Source organism: Pongo abelii, chromosome 3 (assembly GCF_028885655.2).
Source record: "Pongo abelii isolate AG06213 chromosome 3, NHGRI_mPonAbe1-v2.0_pri, whole genome shotgun sequence".
NCBI classification, from domain to species: Eukaryota; Metazoa; Chordata; class Mammalia; order Primates; family Hominidae; genus Pongo; species Pongo abelii.
Window position 1 is genome coordinate 64,975,073 of NC_071988.2, and position 20,438 is coordinate 64,995,510.

The following is a 20,438-nucleotide window of genomic DNA, read 5'->3' on the forward strand; positions in this document are numbered from 1 at the left end:
TTTCTTTACCTGATTTTTCCCCTTATTTCTCTGAATAAAGATATTGCATTTCTTTACATGTTCGTATCCAAATGTCCTCCAAATGGTGTGATTAACGACAGCATAAAAAGATAATAGCAAGATTTCTGAAGACGTTCACTTAAAACTATCTTGTTTCTCCAAGACTAAGTTATTCTTCCAGTAACTAACGTGTATTTAGTTTTCCGGACTTTCAGATTACCTCATAGTCCATTACAGCTTCAAAGGACACATTGATATCTTTAAATATATCAAGTGCAGAGTCACCAGATGATCCTCAAAGCTCGAATTCAGGTATCTCTTTATGTGCTTAATGTCACTGAGAGCAAGGTTATGCCCTGGATATTGACACCTTAAAGTTAACTGACTTGAGAGAATTTATTTTATTTTATTTTTATACATTTTTGGAGACTGGGTCTCACTCTGTTGCCCAGATGAGTGCAGTGGCACAATCATAGCTCACTGCAGCCTTGATCTCCCTGGCTCAAGTGATCCTCCCACCTCAGCCTCCTGAGTAGCTGGGACTACAGGTGCATGCCACCATACCTGGTTAATTTAAAAATTTATTTTTGTAGAGACAGGGTCTCACCATGTTGCCCAGGCTGGTCTTGAACTCCTGGGCTCAAACAATTCTCCTGCCTTGGCCTCACAAAGCGTTGGGATTATAGGCATGAGCCACTGTGCCCAGCTGAGAATTTTTTAAAACATTTTAGTTCTACCTAAGAGTCACTCAGGTTAAGAAAAAGTTGAAATATACTAGCCAATAAAGTAGAAAAGAAAGAAATTTGAAAAGTATGAATTCAAAAAGTAGACATATTCAGAAAAAAAATCACATAAATATAAGAAAAAATTAAAAATAGGGAAGAAACACCATAGTAAGGCCAGTGTGTGTGTATGTGTGTGTGTGTGTGTGTGTGTTGTAGGTGGAGGTGGCAGTGGGAGAACATAGAAACAACTTCTCTTTTGAGTTCCCAGATGAAGCTGGGTACTTCCTAATCTCAATTAAGTGAGAAGGCCAACATGATTGTAACTATTAAATCCAACTTTTCCCTGTAGCATGTGCAAAGAACTACAGAAAATCTTAACACTGGTGTGTAAGAAGGCCATTGGCTTCAAGTGAGAGTTCCAAAGGATAAAGAGTAGATTTTCTCAGCATGCATTCAGGGGCCAAAAAAAAGTGCTTGTGCCTCTCAGATCTTAAAAGTGGAAACTATTGTCTTAAAAGCCATGTTTTAAGTGTCTATGTAAGTTAAGTATGGCACTTAACAGAGACATAAAACAACTTAATTAAAAATATCCCTTAAGAAATTTTATAAACAGACACAGAAGAGAAAAAAACCTATGACTTTTTTTTTTTGAGACGGAGTTTCCCTCTTGTCACCCAGGCTGGAGTGCAATTTGTGTGATCTTGGCTCACTGCAACCTCCGCCTCCCGGGTTCAAGTGATTCTCCTGCCTCAGCCTCCTGAGTAGCTGGGACTACAGGTGCGCACCACCACGCCTGGCTAATTTTTGAATTTTTTTTAGTAGAGACAGGGTTTCACCATGTTAGCCAGGATGGTCTCGATCTCTTGACCTTGTGATCCGCCTGTCTCGGCCTCCCAAAGTGCTGGGATTACAGACATGAGACACTGCGCCCGGCCTAAAACCTACGACCTTAAAAATTAATAGTTTGATCTATTTTTCTTTGTCTTTCTACTGTTTCTTATGATATCCAGGGTCAGGAAGAAAGGGCTAAGTCCCCCTTTCTTCTAGCCTTGCTGTATTAGTCATCTATTGCTACATAACCAATTGCCCCAAAACTTGATAGCTTAAAACAACAATAAACATTTGTCATTTCTGACAGTTTCTGGAGGTTAGGAATTGGTGAATGGCTGGGTGGTCTGGAGTTGCAGTCAAGATGTTAGCTGGGGCTGCTTGGCTGGAGCTGGAGGATCCAATTTTAGGGTGGCTCACTCCCATGAGTGGCAGAAAGCCTCAGTTCCTGTTCATGTGAGTCTCTCCACAGGCCTGTTTGAGTGTCCTCATGACATGGTGAGTGGCTTCCTCCAGAATGAATTATTTAAGGGAATAAGATAAAATGTGTCATGTCTTTTATAACTTAGCTTTGGAAGTCACATACTGTCACTTTCACAAGTCCTATTGGTCACACAGGTCACCTCTATTCAGTATGGGAGGGAACTATAGAATGGCTTGCACACAAGTTGATGAGTCTCTCAGGGACCATCCTGAAGGCTGGCTATCACACTAGTTAAGTCACACCATCTAGTCAGAGCCCCAAATGTTAAGAAGGCTGTTGACCAAACCAAGGCTGATGGGAGTGAGAGACTGCCTCTGCAAAGAGGCAGGGACTAGAAACTCCCTTCCAGGAGGAAATATGGTTGAAGTAAATGGGCATGTTTAGCTCACAAACAAAAAAGATTTGGGATGCAAACATCTTTTTTTTTTTTTGAGACGGAGTCTCGCTCTGTCGCCCAGGCTGGAGTGCAGTGGCACGATCTCGGCTTGCTGCAAGCTCGGCCTCCTGGGTTCATGCCATTCTCCTGTCCCAGCTTCCCAAGTAGGACTACAGGCGCCCGCCACCATGCTTGGCTGATTTTTTGTAGTTTTAGTAGACACAGGGTTTCACCGTGTTAGCCAGAGTGGTCTTGATCTCCTGACTTTGTGATCCATCCGCCTCGGCCTCCCAAAGTGCTAGGATTACCGGCATGAGCCACCATGCCCAGCTGCGCACATCTTAACATATTTGAAGGACCATCATATAGAAGAAGCAGACTTGTTTCGTGTGTCCTCAGAGACAGGAACCAGAACTAACAGATGAAGATGTATTGAATGACTCTTGGATTCCAGGCAATAGTCAAGGGCTTAGATTACAAGAATAACTAAGTCATAGTTCTAGACCTTAAAGAATCTAGTCTTTTATGTGGAAGAACATAATATTTTTGTATATGCTCAATATGCTATAGATATTTAATACAAGTATTGTAGTTGTTCAGCTAAAGAAGGAAGTACCGTGTGATGCAGACTGGTACATGGTTTTGAAGGCCAGTGTGGGCCAGATGACTTTTGGGTTCATTCTGGTTTTATGAACCTATGATTCTAGTAGTAATCTCCAGATTGTCGTGAACTTAAAAGATGGTAGTGAAGAGAGCTAAGTACAACTTGTATTTTATATTTATGGTGTTGGTTTAAAAGATACTTTTTTTTTTTTTTTTTTTTTTTTTTTTTGAGACAGAGTCTTACTCTGTCGCCCAGGCTGGAGTGCAGTGGCGCAATCTCGGCTCACTGCAAGCTCCCCTCCCATGTTCACGCCATTCTCCTGCCTCAGCCTCCCGAATAGCTGGGACTATAGGCGCTCACCACCACGCCTGGCTAATTTTTTGTATTTTTAGTAGAGACGGAGTTTCACTGTGTTAGCCAGGATGGTCTCGGTCTCCTGACCTCGTGATCCACCTGCCTTGGCCTCGCAAAGTGCAGGGATTACAGGTGTGAGCCACCAAGCCTGGCCAAGATAATTTTTTTTTTTTTTTTTGAGACGGAGTCTCGCTCTGTCACCAGGCTGGAGTGCAGTGGCACGATCTCTGCTCACTGCAAGCTCCGCCTCCCGGGTTCAAGCAATTCTCCTGCCTCAGCTTCCCAAGTAGCTGGGACTACAGGCACGCACCATGACACCCATCCTGGCCTAGATCTCCTGACCTTGTGATTCGCCTGCCTTGGCCTCCCAAAGTGCTGGGATTATAGACGTGAGCCACTGCACCCAGCCTAAATTAGATACTTTATAGGTATTATTATTATTTAGATTTAGATATTACTCCAGGGGAATCTAAGAGAAACCACATGGATTTCATAGATTTATTATAACAACATTTTAGGGACCAATTTTGAACCAAATGTGTACACGTAGTGTGAAATGATCTGGAAAATATGATTTTATACATGTAGCCATCCATTTAGTATTTATTTTTAGTAGAGACAGGGTTTCATCATGCTGGTCAGGCTGGTCTCGAACTCCTGACCTCGTGATCTGCCTGCCTTGGCCTCCCAAAGTGCTGGGATTACAGGCGTGAGCCACCACGCCTGACCCCATTTAATATTTATTAATCACTAATTATATGGCAGGCACTGTTGTAGGTGTTAGGAAGACTGATGTAAGGAACCCAGATATTTCTCTAGTGGTGTTTAAGACCAGTGTAACATAGTGGTAAGATTATGGGATGAGGAAAGATCCTATTTTAGTTCAAGTTCTGGCTCTACCACTTCCTAGTTGTGTAGCCTTGGCCAAGTTACCTAACTTCCTTGTACTTCAGTTTTATAATGTCTAAAACAGGGATGAAAACGGTACCTATGTTATAGGGATGTTTATAAGGCTTATAAGGCTAAGTGGGTTGATTTGTACAAAGTGCTTAGAATAGTGCTTGGAATACTATATGTGCTATACAGGTTGGGTATCCCTAATCTAAAAATCCGAAACCCAAAATGCTTCAAAACCTGAAACTTTTTGAGTGCTGACATGACACTCAAAGGAAAAGCTTGTTGGAACATTTCAAGCTTTGGATTTTCATATTAAGGATGCTTAATCTATATACACATTTAGCATTTTCTCCAAGCATAATTGGTTCTGCTCTCAGGAAGCTCTCAGCCTAGTTTAGATCATCTTCCTTCCCTCTCCCTTAGTGGCCACAGTTGTGTGGAAGCCGAAGAGGATCTCTGTTGCTCCCTAAAGGCCTTTTGCATAGTTGTATTGCACATACATTAATCCTAAAGCATTGGAGCAGTAGTGCTATTTTATATTACCTATACTGTGGGCACCAAAAACTCTAAGGTTGGGGCACAACCTGAACATTTTAGGTCAGATGCCCACTCTTGGAACTGGAGATATGGTCAGCTTAACCTAATCACATGTACTGAGGATGGAGGGGATATGATTTACTGAAAATCCTGAGAGTGTTGTTACAGAATGTGTGCCGTTTACAGAATAACAGGCTGGGAAGTGGTGCAGGCAGGCTAGGCTGGACTACTGGTCTCCCACTTGGGGATTTAAAAATACACATCTGGCTAGGCCTGGTGGCTCACGCCTGTAACCTCAGCACTTTGGGAGGCCGAGTTGGGCAGATCACCTGAGGTCAGGAGTTCAAGACCAGCCTGGCCAACACGGTGAAACCCCGTCTCTACTAAAAATACAAAAATCAGCCAGGCATGCTGGTGCGTGCCTGTAATCCCAGCTGCTCAGGAGGCTGAGGCAGGAGAATCGCTTGAATCTGGGAGGTGGAGGTTGTAGTGAGCCGAGATTGTGCCATTGCACTCCAGCCTAGGCGACAAGAGTAAACTCCGTCTCAAAATAAATAAATAAATAAATAAATAATAAAAATGCACATCTGATAACGTCACTGCCTGGCTTCACATCCTTGGCTCCTTTACCTTTGGCATGCATTTAAGATTTCTTACAAAGGCCATCAAGGTTCCACCAGCCTCTTTGACCTCAACCCCAATCTGGCTCTGCCTTCCTCACTATGATCCACCCACACTGGCTTTGTTTTGTACCTCATTTGAGCTGTGCTCTTTTCTAGTTCAAGGTCTTTAAACATGCTATTCCCACTGTCTGGAGCTTTCTCCTCTCTTCTCTCTACTTCCCTACCTCCATACCTTTGCTTAGCTCATCAGCTTACATGTCATTTTCCCAGAGAATAAATCCTGATTTCTTGGAGTGGGTTAGGTGGGTTTACTACTCCCATGGACCCCTGTGCTTCTCCAGAGAACTGATCACAGTTCTAACAGTTATTTATTTTTATAATTATCTGTCAGTCCTCCCCAGTGGACTTTATGCTCACAAAGGCAGGGACTGTGTTTGGTTTACTGCTAAATCCCTAGTTCCTGGCACAGTGTGTGACACATGAGAAGCATTCAATGCAAATTTGTTGAACGAATGAATGAGTGAACAAATGAGGGTTTATATGCTTTCTCAAGTCAGGTTGGGCTGTGTGGTATCAGGAAATACATATTTGGTTTTTGACCCTGTTTCCTGGCATACAACACCTAAAATGCTTAGAAACTCCAAAGCAATGTCTTTCTGTATTCTAGTGAGTTGACTGTAGGCTGGCAGCTCCTAGGTAGCTTCAGGATGACAGCTGATCACCAGAAGGGGCTGAAGATTAAGTCAATGGCCAGTGGTTTAATCAATCATGCCTACGTAATGAGCCTCCATAAAACCCTGAAGGAACAGGGTTCTGAGAGCTGCCAGACAGCTGAACACGTGGAGGATTACAGGGAGGTGAACAAGAACTCATCCGTGTGCTGGGAAAGCAGAGCACCCCGACTCCGTGGGGACAGAAGCTCCTGCACCCAGGACCCTTCCAGACCTCACCCTCTGTGTCTCTTCATCTGGCTGTTTATTTGTAACCCTTAAAAGATCCTTCTTGGCTGGGTGTGGTGGCTCATGCCTATAATCTCAGCACTTTTGGGAGACCAAGGTGGGTAGATTACTTGAGCCCAGGAGTTGGAGACTAGCCTGGGCAACACGGTGAAACCCCATCTCTACAAAAAATATAAAAATTAGCTGGATGTGGTGGTGCATGCCTGCATTCCCAGCTACTCAGGAAGATGAAATGGGAGCATTGCTTGAGCCCAAGGAGGTTGAGGCTGCAGTGAGTGGTGATTGTACCTCTGTCTCAATAAATAAATAATAAATAAATAACTATTGGACTGCAGTGAATGGTGATTGTACCTCTGTCTCAATAAATAAATGAAATGAAATGTAATGAAATATCCTTCTTAATAAACTGGTAAACCTGTTTCCCTGAGTTCTGTGAGCCACTCTAACAAATTAGTTGAACCTGAGGAGGGTGTTGTGGGAACCCCAATTTATAGCTGGTCAGTCAGAAGTTCTGGAGACCCGGACTTGTGACTGGTGTTTGAAGTGGAGGGTGCAGTCTTGAGGACTGAGCCCTCAACCTGTGGGATTTGATGCTATCCCCAGGTAGAGAGTGCTGGAATTGAATTAGGACATACAGCTGGTGCCTACTGCAGAACTGATTGCTTGCTTGTTGGTGGGGAAAACCCCGCAACATATCTGGTCACAGAGAGTCTTCTGTGTTGGTTGTTGTTAAGCGGGAGAATAGGAAAAAGCACATTGAGTATATTTTGTTCCACACAAATAGGCTGCCATACAAAATACCATAGACTGTGTCTTAGTCCCTTTGGGCTGCTGTAATCAAATATCATAAACTATGTGACTTATAAACAAACATTTATTTCTCATAGTTTTGGAAACTTGGAAGTCCAAGATCAAATGTCTGGTAGCTTTGGTGTCTGGTGAGGGGCTTCGTCCTTGTATATGGTTGTCTTCTTGCTGTGTTCTAAGATAGTGGAAGGGGCAAACCAGCTCTCTGGGGCCTCTTTTATGACGGCACTAATCCCATTCATGAGAGCTCAGCCTTCATAACCTAATCACCTCCCAAAGGCCCTAATATTTCCTAATACCATCACCTTGAGGGCTAGGATATCAACATACAAATTTGGGGGGATGTAAACATTCAGTACATTGTAGCCTGGATGACTTAAACAACAGAAATTTAGCTCACAGTTCCTGATGATTTGGTTCCTGGTGAGAGTTCTCTTCCTGGCTTGCAGATGACTGTCTTCTTGCTGTATCCCCATGGCACAGAGAGATCGAAAACTATCTAGTATTTCTTCTTATAAGGGCACAAATTCCATCATGAGGGCCCCAGCCTCTTGACCTCATCTCAACCTAATTACCTCAAAGGCTCCATTTCCAAACACCGTTACATTGAGGGTTAGGGCTTCAACATATGAATTGGGGGTGGGGGACACAATTCAGTCCATAGTACATGCACGATCTCATTTGATCCTCCAGAACCCCAGGACATAGTTTCCATTTGAAGATGAAGAAAAGGAAGCTTAGAAAGGTGAAGCTGCCAATGGCCACTCCGCTAGGTAGAAATGGAACTGGGAAGTTTTCAAGTCTAAGGAATTAACTAAGGAATATTTGCCTTAAAAACAAGTCTTGCTGACTCCTGAGGCCTGACATTATCCAGTTTGGTTTTGAGCCATTTGGTCTAAAGGTAGATATGAAAATATGTGAGACAAGAATGTAAAGAGAAACTCCAATGAAGAGGAGGCTATGGAGGGATGGGCACTTAGCAGGGTGCAGGGGAGTACCTGGACACAGAGGGAGAGGATCCTGGAAAAGCGGCTTATCTCCAGGAAGAAATTGGGGGAGGAGTTTTACAGGAAACTGGATCTTGGAAGGTTGGCGGGGCGGAGGTGGAGGGTTGGAATTATGATGTCAACTCTCATCAGGAAAATGTTTGACTCATGTTCGCTCACCCCTTTGGCCTTCTTCCTAGGTCCCACACCCTTTTGCTGGCTCTGACAGGTTTTTCAGAGCAGGGAAAAGAAGAAAACACACACACACACAGACACACACATAGAAAGGAAAAAAGAAAAAGAAAAGGCAATTCCCTCCCTCCACCGTATACCCAGGCAGTGGGAGTCACAAAGATCTCTCTGTTGAATAGATCTTAGAATAAGAACATTTCTCCCACATCGAGCCAGTGTGAAGATAAGGGTGAGGTTCTCATAGTCCTCTGAAGCCTAATTAAGTCATAGTGTTCTGGAAAGAGCACTAGTAACACTATATCTCAATTCAGATAACATTTATTAAGCTCCTTTTCTGAAGCAGGAACTCTGGAAGGTGCTGGAGTTCTAAGGAGCTCTGTGTGGCTTCCTCCGTCTTTGGGAAGTTGTCAGCTATGTGATGATTTAGATACTTTGGGGCACTAGCCCCTTATCTTGGCCACTGTTTCTACATAAAGGTGAATTCTCAGCCACAGCCAGGTGTTGGCTGTGCCAGGACATACTGACCTTATTTCCTCTTATTCTCTTTCTTATCTTCCCATTTGCAGCTGTTCCTTTAACTGAGTGCAGCCACTAGTCTCCTGGTTCCTGCCAAGAAGGAAATTCAGAGGCTGAGGAGGGAGGATCGCTTGAGCTGAGGAGTTCAAGGCTGCAGTGAGCTACGATGGTGCCACTGCACACCAGCCTAGGTGAGAGAGTGAGACTCTGTCTTAAAAAAAAAAAAAAAAAAAAAAAAAAAAAAAAGACATTCAGGAAAGCTTGGCCCACCAGTACACTCAATTAGACCATTAAATCTTAAATCGTCACACGGCCTTGAGAAAGCCACATAGCATCTCTGAAATATAGCATATCATAACATCTCTGAAACATAGCATATCTGAAAATAAATACACCCTCTTTGCTTTCTTCACAGGTTCTTGGGGGAATATTAAATGATATATTATGCACGTGCTTTATAAGCAGTAAAATATTACATAATGCTGTGGTAACCCTCATAGGGTTGATAAGCTAGGGAGCCTTAAGCATCACCTATTACCCCGTATTTATTGTGTGCTGGGCCCTCTTCTAGGCACTTCACAGATCTTAAGCCCTTGAATCTGCTGAGCATCCCAATGGGGCAGGTACTGAACAGGGAGGTTAAGTGACTTGTCTAGGGTTACACAGTAAGTGGCAGAGCTGAGATTCAAGGCCAGGTAGTCAGGTTCCAGAACACACATTGTTAAACACCAGACCAAGCTGCCTCCTGTGTGCCCCACTGACACTCCCTGTGTCCTCCTTCATGAGCCCCTGGCAGAGATGACAATTGCTTGCCTTAACAATAGATAAGCTACCGGAAGGCAGGGCCTGTGCCTCATTCACACACGCACACAGTGCCTGCCACATAGCTAGAGTTCAGTAGATATTTGTTGAATGAACAAATACCCTCCAGGGAGGGATACAATAAGTCTGATACAACTACTGTATTTTTCCTTCATTTTTTCTTGGCTAACCACACTCATTTCCTTCAGTTGTTTCCAAAAGGAGGTTGGCATCTCTCACTGTCCTCATTGACCTCCTTTGCACTTTCTCCACGTCAACAGTGACCCATCTAAAGCCGACTACTGGACGTGAACACTGCACTTGGAGAAGAGCCTGACCAGCGCTGGGCTCAGTAGAACTATCCTTTCTTCTCCCATGGTGTATCCTCACTGTCCAGGACTCTTCTCAGAAGCCCACTCCTTCCCCTGTACTGTTTATATGCTTAATGAAACCAAGTACCCAAAGTGACCCTTCAACTGTTACTAGGCAGCTAAGTAGACTCCATTAAACCTTTTCCTTCCTTCCTCCCCTTCTTCCTTTTTTTCTCTCCCATTCTTCTTTCATTCTTCTCGTCCTTCCTTCTATCCTTTCTTCCTTCCTGCCTCCTTTTCTTCCTCTCCTCCTCCCTTTCAGGTCTTTTTTGTGGTAGGAACTGGTAAGAAAAGGAAAGGAATTCCCTAAGATTTTAAGGAAACAACAACAAAAACCAGGTTATGTTTGGTGGGGGAGTTGGGGCAAGAAACTGCATCTTCTAATATGGAATACAGGTAATTTATCAGTTTTTTTTCATAGCATGACTACGGTGAGATTTCTTGTAAGAAAAAAAAAAAATACCAGCATCGTTGGCCTCATATATTGGATTATACTTAAGGGGATCAAGGGACAAGATGTTTGAATTTGGAGATGTCTTGGAAAATCCTGTGGTGGGCACAAATGTTTGCAGTGTCTCTGCTGGACTCCTCAATTTGGGAAAAAAGAGACTCTGGTACTCATCATAGACTCAAAATCTGAGGAAAAGCGAGATGCGATTATTAGATAAACTGGCAATGACACGCACAAAAATGTGTCTATTCCAGCCAGGGCTTTTCTTTTCAGTTGTTTGTTTTGGTTAGAGATGACTTTGGGGAACTGCATGTCCCACTGGACACTCCGAGCTGCGTTGTCGGAGTCGCGGGTCGCGGCCTCCAGTCAGCGGAGCCGCCGCCCCCAGGGTCCGCCACCCAGAAGCCGGCGGGCGGGGCCGCGCCGGCGGGAGCGCGCGCCCCGGTCGCCGTCGGCGGGTGGAAGCCGAGGAAAGACGGCGGCCTGGGAGCGCGCGAGGCCGCACGTGCACGCGCCCGCCCGCCCGCCAGCCCGTCCGCGCGCCCACGCGCCCACGCACGCGCCCGCCCGCCCGTTGGCCTGGGAAGTCTCGCGATGCCGTAGCCGGCTGCTCCCGCTGCGGGTGGCTCGGGCTGTTGCTGTGGTTGCCTGAGTTGCTGCTGCTGCGGCGGCGGCAGCGGCGGCTGTGCTTGTGGAGGTGTCGGCCTCTGGGCGGATGTTGACATTGTGTTGTTGTTATTGCTGATGGTAATGGCGCCGGCGGTGGCGGCGACGGTCCAGACCCCATCTCCTGTGTAGCCGGAGCCGAGACAGCCGACAGCGAACTCCGCGGCCTCGGAGCCGGCGGCAGCGGCGACTCCCCTCAGCCTCCGCCGCCTCGCCCGCCGGTACCCCGGCGCCAACCCCGGGAGTCAGGCCCTTTGGGCAGGGGAGCTCGGAGGCTCAGGATGGCGGATTTCGACGAAATCTATGAGGAAGAGGAGGACGAGGAGCGGGCCCTGGAGGAGCAGCTGCTCAAGTACTCGCCGGACCCGGTGGTCGTCCGCGGCTCCGGTCACGTCACCGTGTAAGGCCCGGAGGAGGGCGAGGGCGGGAGGTGCGGGCTGGGGTGGGCCCCGTTACTCCACGGGAGCCCCGTTTCCCCTGTGTCCGTCTGGTGTCGGGGGCCTTCGGAAGAGTAGGCGACCAGGAAGTGAGAACTTGGCTTATTTTCATTTGTTTGGGTCTCCGAAGTGGGGACGGACGCTGTCCTTCCTCCTCCACACACCCCTTTAGCAGGCCCTACAGGCCCGGGCGATGTGACGATCCTAGTAGGCACGGGTTTTCATTAGGGTCTGCCCGGCGGGCCACCCTTCCCCTTCAGGGTGGAAGTACGTCTATTGACGCGGAGCCTCCTTGTTTTCTCGCCCAGTTGTCCTGTGGTTGTCTGTGCCTTTGTACCCAGTGACATGGCTCAGAGGCCAGATCTGGGCCGTGTGAGACCCCAGTGACAATTGGCAGCGAAGCTCCGTTTCGTGTCTATTTCACACATACCCACAGGTCTCCCAGTTTTTCCACTAATTTCCGCAGAACTAATGCAAGTTCTTGTACGTGATAAAAATATAGAGTTGAACACAAATTTAAGATATACAAAAAGAAATATGTTTACAACAACAACAACAGCAACAAAACTACGTGAGGGACATACACTCTGCTCAGGTTACTGAGGGAAGATTGTAGTCCTGAAGCTCCTCCTTGGGGCACGAACTTGGGGCTTCTTAATTTGGAAAGTCCCACTAGTAACATTAAAAGTCTGATATTAATAAGGAATGAAAGGCTTTCGGAAAGACCATGACAAATAAAGGAATGTGAAGACTTGAACCAAATAATGAGCTGTCCGGAAGCAGGAAGTTTTGTAATGTTTCTCTATGAAGTCCACAGTTTTGTACCACTTGATGTATTATATTGATACTCTCTCATTTTAGATCTCTTGTTGAAATCATAGATCAGACTTCCATACTTGTCAGGTATCTCTGTATTTCTTCACCTTTTCAGTAAAACAAAAGAGGCAGCAAGTCTGAGAATGTCTGGAATAGTCTTCATTATATTTTGGTGAAGAGTGAGTGGGATGTGCTGTGAATAACTTAGGTTTCGGAAACAGTAAGACTTCTCATATAAGTTTGTCAGCAAAATAATTGCATTTCTCGTATGACCAGCCGTATTGTTGTTTGACTATACTTATGTAATGCTTTAATTTCTTTAGCACCTGTTAGTTTATATTCAGGTGACTTAACAGGGTAAAAACACTGCATAATTGCCATCACAGCACCATGACAAGACAGTGGAATTTAATTCACCACAATAATACTTTCTAAGTGTTGTCACCAGCTTAGGAAATATAACCAAATATCATGGATATTAAACTTTTAACATATATCACAGAATTCATAACCTGCCATTTGATTTTATTTTGACTTTTAGGACCTTTTTGCATTGTTTTAAGCCTAAGGAGTATGTGGATGCTTAAAGAAGTGATTTCCAAACTTTGTCATGTCGTCTATCCCTCCTTCTACATTCGTCATGTCAAAGAAAAGCTAGAGAATTTTGTCATTTAAAAAGGCGCCGCTGTAGTTGTAATGTTTCCTGTGTTAAGGAGGAGAAAAGCTAAGCACTTTGTTGGGCAAGTGGAAAATGCAATAGTGGGCAAAGTGCTCAGAACCTAGATAATCAGTAAACTTGATTGTAGTTGGCTACGTGGAGAGGTTAATAGGGTAGAAAATAATTATTAGTGGTTTTCAAACTTAGCTGTCCATTAGAATCCTGGGTGTCTTTAAAAAAAGACCCTTGTCTTTGCTCCACCCCAGGCCAGTTGAAGGCCAAATACTAAGTGAGGGTCCTAGGCATGGATAGTTAAAATAATAAATAAATAAATAAATAAATAAAATCTCACAGGTGATTCTAATGTGTAGCCAAGATTGAAAACTATTCCAGGTTATAGGGAGGGACTATCTATCATCAATAAACAGTATGCCTTTCTACATTGTGAGTTAAATCTCTGATTTTCCTCAGCAACTTCCTTCTTCTCCAATTTATCTTGGTTCTAGGCTCTGGGTTAAAGTCTACCTCAGCTACTTCCTGGATAAATTGTTTATTCATGACCTTTAGTTGAGATGGGGATAGTTATAGTTGATACCTTTTAAGATTATTAAGGATTAAATGAGATAGTACATGAAAAGAATTTATTGCAGTGTGTGGTACTATGTTCAATAGATACTAGTTTTTATTATTCTCCTCAGATATAGTTTTCCACTTTGAGAAACAGGTGTAAAACAAAGTACTAAAAAATTAGAACTGCCATTATCAAACATAACAGTGATTCACCTTAGTCTTATTTTTCCATTTCTAAGCATGTGTATGTGCTTAAATTGCTGTGTTTGAAGTATTTTGATGACAATAAGGATCTTTCTGCATTGAAAACTTAAGCCTGTTTTGTGGCGACATAGGTAATAATACAAAACTTTTTTTTTAACATGGCTCTGTCATGCATAATTCCCAGGCACACTAGCACACCATGCCAGTGGGTAGCCCAGTTAACACCTATAAAGGTTTTTAGAATTGGTGCATATGTGTTACTATAACTGTTGAGCACATTCAATTTTTCTTGCTTTAAATATAAATGGGAAGAGCTATTAGAACAGTTGTAGTAAGACTGGCTAAATTTAACACCCCCTCCCCCACCTTTTTTTTTTTAATTAGGTGCTGATCAGAGCAGTCTTCCTTTACCAATTTGAAAGTAATTGGCCATGTAAACTGAATCATCTGTAGTCTAGATCAGTCTAGAAGGATATAGATCAATCCATATGTTTTTCACAGATGTAACTTTTGAGTAGCCCTTTATAGTTGACTATTTCTGCTCTTTTTTTCTGCTTTAATGTATTACAATATTACTGTTTATTTTAGAAACTTGTATTCTCACGTGACGTGATTGGCATGTCATTGTGGTCATTTGAGAAAGAAAGTTATCTTCCATTCTCTAGGTTAGTCTCTAGGCATAATCAGATTTTTGTGACATAGGATGCAACATGTTTAATTTGCCTAAAGTCTGCTTTAAAGTGGCTTTTAATACAAATATTTTCCTTTTTTTAATACAAATGTTTTCATCTTGACCCCCAAATCAGACTTATTTTTTATACTTCTCTCATGATCAGTATTCTTTTCTGACATTCTTCTGTTTAAGTATAATATTTCCCTTCATTGTTAGATTTCTAGGTAGCAATATGGGGAAATCTTGTGCAGAAGCATATTTTGAGGAAAGTGGTATTGGAAGGAAGGAAAATAAATGATAAATTCCTGTTATTGCATAGTATTTAGGTACATGTAACCTAAAATACTTACACTCACCATTCAATTAAAAGTAGCTTTCCTTTTTGCTTTTGTGGTGACTTCTCATATAATTGACAATGAGGAAAAATAGTTTCTAAAATAAACAGTAATACTGTAAAAAGACTATTAGGTAGTCTTGACCAGATTGGTTAATATTTTAAAATTATGGAGTTCCTTATGCTTCAAAATATATTTGCAAAATATGTTGATCATTTATTGAAGAGTTTCATTTTTCATAGTGATAACTCTAAAGGATGTGTCAGTCTAAAAGTTAGAATTTAAAAGTAGTTTTAGGCCAATATTTCCTAGGTAATCTGTCATTATAACAGACATTATTTGCTCCCATCTCCACTTTCTACCCTTCTTGTTTCAGAATCAAACTTGGGGCTTTCCTAGAGTATGTATAATCTTTGACTTCTAACTCAAGCCCTGTCATAGAGCCAAATTATTTTGCTGAGGTTTGTTTCTAATGTTATTCTCTTGTAATTTTACCATGTCTTCATGTACTCTCTTCTGAGGTGTAATCTTACCATCTCCACAAAGAATTCCTTATCCTTCAACACCAGTTTTTATCAATGGCTGTCGGAAACCACTTTTTGCTTGTTTTCATTCCAGATATGTTATGGAAGATTAAAGATTTAGAAATGTGACTTGAAAATGTTTGGGAACTACATTGGGATGAAATATGATTTTTGAATAAGAGACATCACAAGAACACCTTCGTGTTTATTGATCTTTCAAATGGTAGAGTTAGTAAAAAATTGTCTTGAAATGTGTCAGTATTTCAGGACTGCTGCTAGATGCTGTGGTTAGCAGTAAGAGACCTGAATGTGAGTTGCCAAATTACAGAATCGTTTCAATGAAACAATTTTGTTAACCTTTATAATTCCTACTTCTTTCTCCCGAGCATAATATTTAAGACATATTCTATTTATTTCTAAAGATTAAGCTTTCTGTTTTGAAATTTTTGAAGGCTTCATTGATGTATCTCCACAGGCTATAAGTTCTTGAGGGCAGAGGTCGTGTTTATTGATTTTTCTTTACTATTTAATATAGTGTCCAAAATATTATAGTTCCTACAATATTTTCTAAATGAATGAAGTAATTGTATACGTCTTTGGATTTTGTCAGAATTGCCAAATGAATCACTGTTTTCTTCTCTGCACCTCCTAACAAAGGCAAACAAGGTTCTGTAATAGAATACTTATCACATTGAAAAGATAAATAGCTCCTCTGTTTTAAAAAATGAAATCTGGTAATTGTGAGGAAATTATCAAATTAAGGTAGATTTTTTTTTATAACTCTTTTTTTTTTTTCTCCAGAGATTTTTGTTTTCTTTTTTTAGAGACAATCTTTCCCTGTCACCTAAGCTGGTGGGCAGTGGCCTGATCACAGCCTACTGTGGCCTTGACCTCCTGGCTCTAGTGATCCTCCTTTCTCAGTCTCCCAAGTAGCTAGAACTACAGGTACATGCTGCTATGCCAAGCTAATTTTTTTTTAAATTATTTTTTTGGTTTTTGTAGAGATGGGGCTTCACTGTGTTGCCCAGGCTGGTTTTGAACTCCTGGCTTCAAGTGTTCCTCCTGCCTCAGCCCTCCCAAATGCTGGGATTGTATGTATAAACCACCATGCGTGGCTTCCCAGAGATTTTTCTTATTCCATATAGTTTGAGAGGAAATTAATTTTATTATAATTTGGTAATTTGATATAATACATATCTTTGGTAATGTGAAGAAAAACTTCTATGCATTTTATTTGGACCAACTACTAAAATTTCTTAATGCATAGATTTTCTTGAAGAAATGAGAAATATGGTAATTAACTGAGGTTTCAAAGTTTTTACTGTATTTGAATTTGAGAATTCATATGACATTTGGTCCAAAGAGTTCCGTGTTGGATTTTTGCCTACCAAGGGATATGAAATTGATTAGTACTTAAAATTTTATATGACTAGCTAAGTGGAAAAGAGGGATTAAATGGTGAAAAGTAAATTATATGTAATTATTATGATACTAAATAATCAAATACTATTCTAAATAATTTAAATAAATAATATTACTCTAAAGCGGAATTCCAGCTGGAGTTTATACTGTCAACAGGTTAAAGGCCCAGGATATTAGGCCAGCTGTATACTCAGAAAGAAATCTTTCAAATCTCTAATAGCTATGTCTGGCTTAGGTTTCTAATCTGCTATAAAGCTATTTAGATTTTATTCTTAATAAAATTAAGCTTTAAATATAACATGTAGCAACAGATGCTCTTAAGTATCCTTCTAGTATCTTCTGTGTAAGATTGTGTGTGTGTGTGTGTGTGTATGTGACTTTTGACCCAATCAGAATATTGGGTCTGGAAGGGAAGAGTCTAGGGATTTTTATTTTTGGTAAGAGTGTTATGTGATTCTATCAGACATATTTGGAAAGTAATAGATGGTACTGTGGAAAAAGTGTGGTCTTTGATATCAGGCAAATTGGTTTCAATTCTCAGTCACTTCCTAACAGTAACCATAAGTAAATTAACCTTTGCGAACTTCAGTATTTTCATCTGCGAAAGAGATAATATCCACCTTAGAGGTTACGTGTGAGAGAATTTATCTAATTAATAGGCATTCAATGAATTATCATTTATGACATATTTTGATGTTTAACCCTGCATGCACATTTTTTGGTTACTCTTTACCATTTTGTGGGAAGTCAGTCTAAAATGTGATGTATGCTTTTCTGCTTTAAAACAAGATTCTGAGCATAGATCAGAATTATCTAATTGACTAGAGGAATCATTTAATCAAAAGCGGCTATCAGATTGATACACAGTGATGCCTTAGTGGCCCTGAGGTATGTTGGAGTTTGAGAACCTTCTCTAAATGGCACTTTCATTTAAATTTCATATGTGGGCTGTTCTTTTTGGTTTGCTTTCTTCTGTCTTTGTAATTGGTCAGCTGTTCTTGGAAGCAAAACAACCAACCAGCCTTATTAGAACTGCATATAAAGTAAGAGAAGTTCATTCTGATTGTTGAATGTAGATGCGTGGGTTTTGATGCTTGGGTTTCAGTACTTGGGTTTTACAATATTTATTTTGTTTTCTCAGAGTATTTTTTGCTTAATCTTCGATTATCAGCTGTCTTGTTGAGGTTTCCTGATAAGTAATTTAATGAGTATTTGTTAAATGCCCATTTTTCTGCCAGGTATTGCACAAAGCTCTGGGTATATAATGAAACCCAAAATGAAACACACATAGTTTCTGCCCTCATGGAGTTTACAGCTAATAGACAAATTTTATCTGATAAAATTGCAGTGAAGGAAATGGATAAGATCCTGTGATTGAAAATAATGTGATTAGGAAGAACCTCTCTGAGGAAGCTAACATTTAGGAAGGATGAGAGTCCTGTCAAGAGCCCCTGAATCTGGAGAACAGCAGGTTCCAAGACTCCAAGCCAAAACAAAATTGACTTGCCTGAGGAACTGAAAGGATACCTCTATATTATGGCTAGAATATAGTGAACAAAGGGGATAATGTCTTGAAATGAGGTTGGAGAGTTCAGTAGGGGTCAGCGAGGATTGTAAAGGGATTAGGATGAAATTTAGAAGGTTATTGAAGCAGCCTCCATAAGACGTGATGGTGGCCCCAGCTAGGGTGTTGATTTCTAGATTAAAGGAGTTATTACAGTTCTGTGTATAAACCATCAAATTTCACAGCTTTTCCTATGAGGTATGGAAATACATAGCAGTGGCCACTTTTGCTGTCTAATTCCTCAGTTGTTATGTTTGTTTTGGTCTGTTTATTTTTTAATTTTAGCTTTGTGTAGGCTGAGGTTAAATAACTGGCTACCCTTACTGTTCGCTGGGAGTGATTTTGATGGCATACAAGCACTTTCTGTTCTGCTGCTGGGGCAGCTAGTATGCCAAGAGAACAGCACATGCCAGAAGTAGAGCGTCTTTCCCACAAGATCATAGATTTTGAAGTGGGAACCCTCGTAAACGTGATATCCTTTAGCTATAAGGTGTGTGGTATGTGACAGCCCTCAGTACATGATTCATTAGATTTGAGGAAAAAATTGTGTTTTTTATATCTTACATTTAAAACTCAGTTGCATCCGTAGGAGCTGAAATGTTCTCACAGTGTCCCTGAAGAATAATTTTTTTGTTCTTAAGCTTTTTTTCTCTCCCACTGTCTACTTAGGATAGAGTTGGTTGGACTTGAAGGTAACCTAACTTTGTTATTTTGATTGATAAAAAAAGTGAATGTACTATATATAGTGAGCTTCCTGCAAGAGCTTCTTGTTTTGTTCTGTTTGATCTTGCATTGTAGACATAACGTGGGCATTGGTTAGTTCAGTGGTGGAGTTCCTATGTACCCAGTCTCCTTTCTTGGTCTTTTCTAAACTACTCAATTATAAATGTTACTTGAAATGAATATTTTTGTTAGTCTATATTGTAAATCAATTCAACCATATATTTTGCTTAAATTAACATAATTTAGCATCATTATTTTGCTCTTAAGATTTATAGAAGTATGAAGAATATTCTAAAATATGTATAAATCAGATATACAAAAATGTTTTTTCTTTAGTACAGAAAATTTAAAAGTTGCTAAGTTAGATCAGCTGCATCCCTATATCACCAGAAGTTAGTTATACTGTGCATTTTCATCGGTATACACTTATATAACTTTCACTGCTTAACAACATATTTAATCTGTTAATAATGGAAATTATAACCTTAATAATTAAAAATTGATAAAATGCTAATGCTAGATTATTATAAGACTATGTATAATGGTGAGGTTTATGATAGAGTAAATTTAACACATGCTTTAGAGAAGTCTTTGCTTTCACTAGTTTCCTGAATGAGATTAAACTTTCATAAAACCAGATGAACTCAAATATTTTTCAGAATGTGGTTACAGAGTTAAAATTTTTAGAATTATTCTGAAACCCAAATATACGTCTCCAACTCCAGGATTTCTGTATCTTTTGTATAAATAGAGTATACTTTCAGTTAGATCCCATCCTCCTTGAGCTACATTGATATTCAGACATATGGTGAATCAACCAGATAAACTTAAAGCATGATTTATATGCATCAAAGCCTGTTAATTTTTTTCCATAGTTATGACTTTATCTCCAAAACTAGCTAAAAATTTGAGTTCATTGAGCTCAAAGTTCAACATTAGGAAATAAGCACTCTCTTCATGTGCCATCTGCATAACCAGTGTGTTCAGTTTGAAATTTCTAGTTCATATGCTCATAGGTCTTGTCATATCTGTAGGAACATAAAAATTCTCTGTATCTATAGATTTGTACAGGTTGAATGTCTCAGAATCCAGAATATCCAAAACGGAATTCATAATCTACACCCCAAATCAGCTTCAACAGCAGTCTTCCATTCTCAGTTGATGGCAAATCGAGGACCCTGTTTGTTTAGATCAAAAACTTTTTGATGTATTCTTGATTTTCCTCTTTCTCTTTCACTGCATCCATTCTGTCTTGACATCTTGGCTCTGTCTTCAAAATTTGGCCCTATTTTGCCACCTACACGGCTGGAGTGAATTGCCAGTCTCCCTTCTGCC

The 20,438-nt window shown here is 41.1% G+C and overlaps 1 protein-coding gene across 1 annotated transcript in view; it reads left to right on the plus strand.

Moving 5' to 3' along the window:
* Window positions 1–10,936: 10,936 nt before the first annotated feature.
* Window positions 10,937–20,438, plus strand: part of CHIC2 (cysteine rich hydrophobic domain 2) — a 52,795-nt gene continuing 43,293 nt past the window's right edge. Inside the window, exon 1 of the mRNA XM_002814789.4 lies at window positions 10,937–11,577. Coding sequence (XP_002814835.1) covers window positions 11,459–11,577 — 119 coding nt within the window. The 5' untranslated portion in view covers window positions 10,937–11,458. The remainder of the gene's footprint in view (window positions 11,578–20,438) is intronic.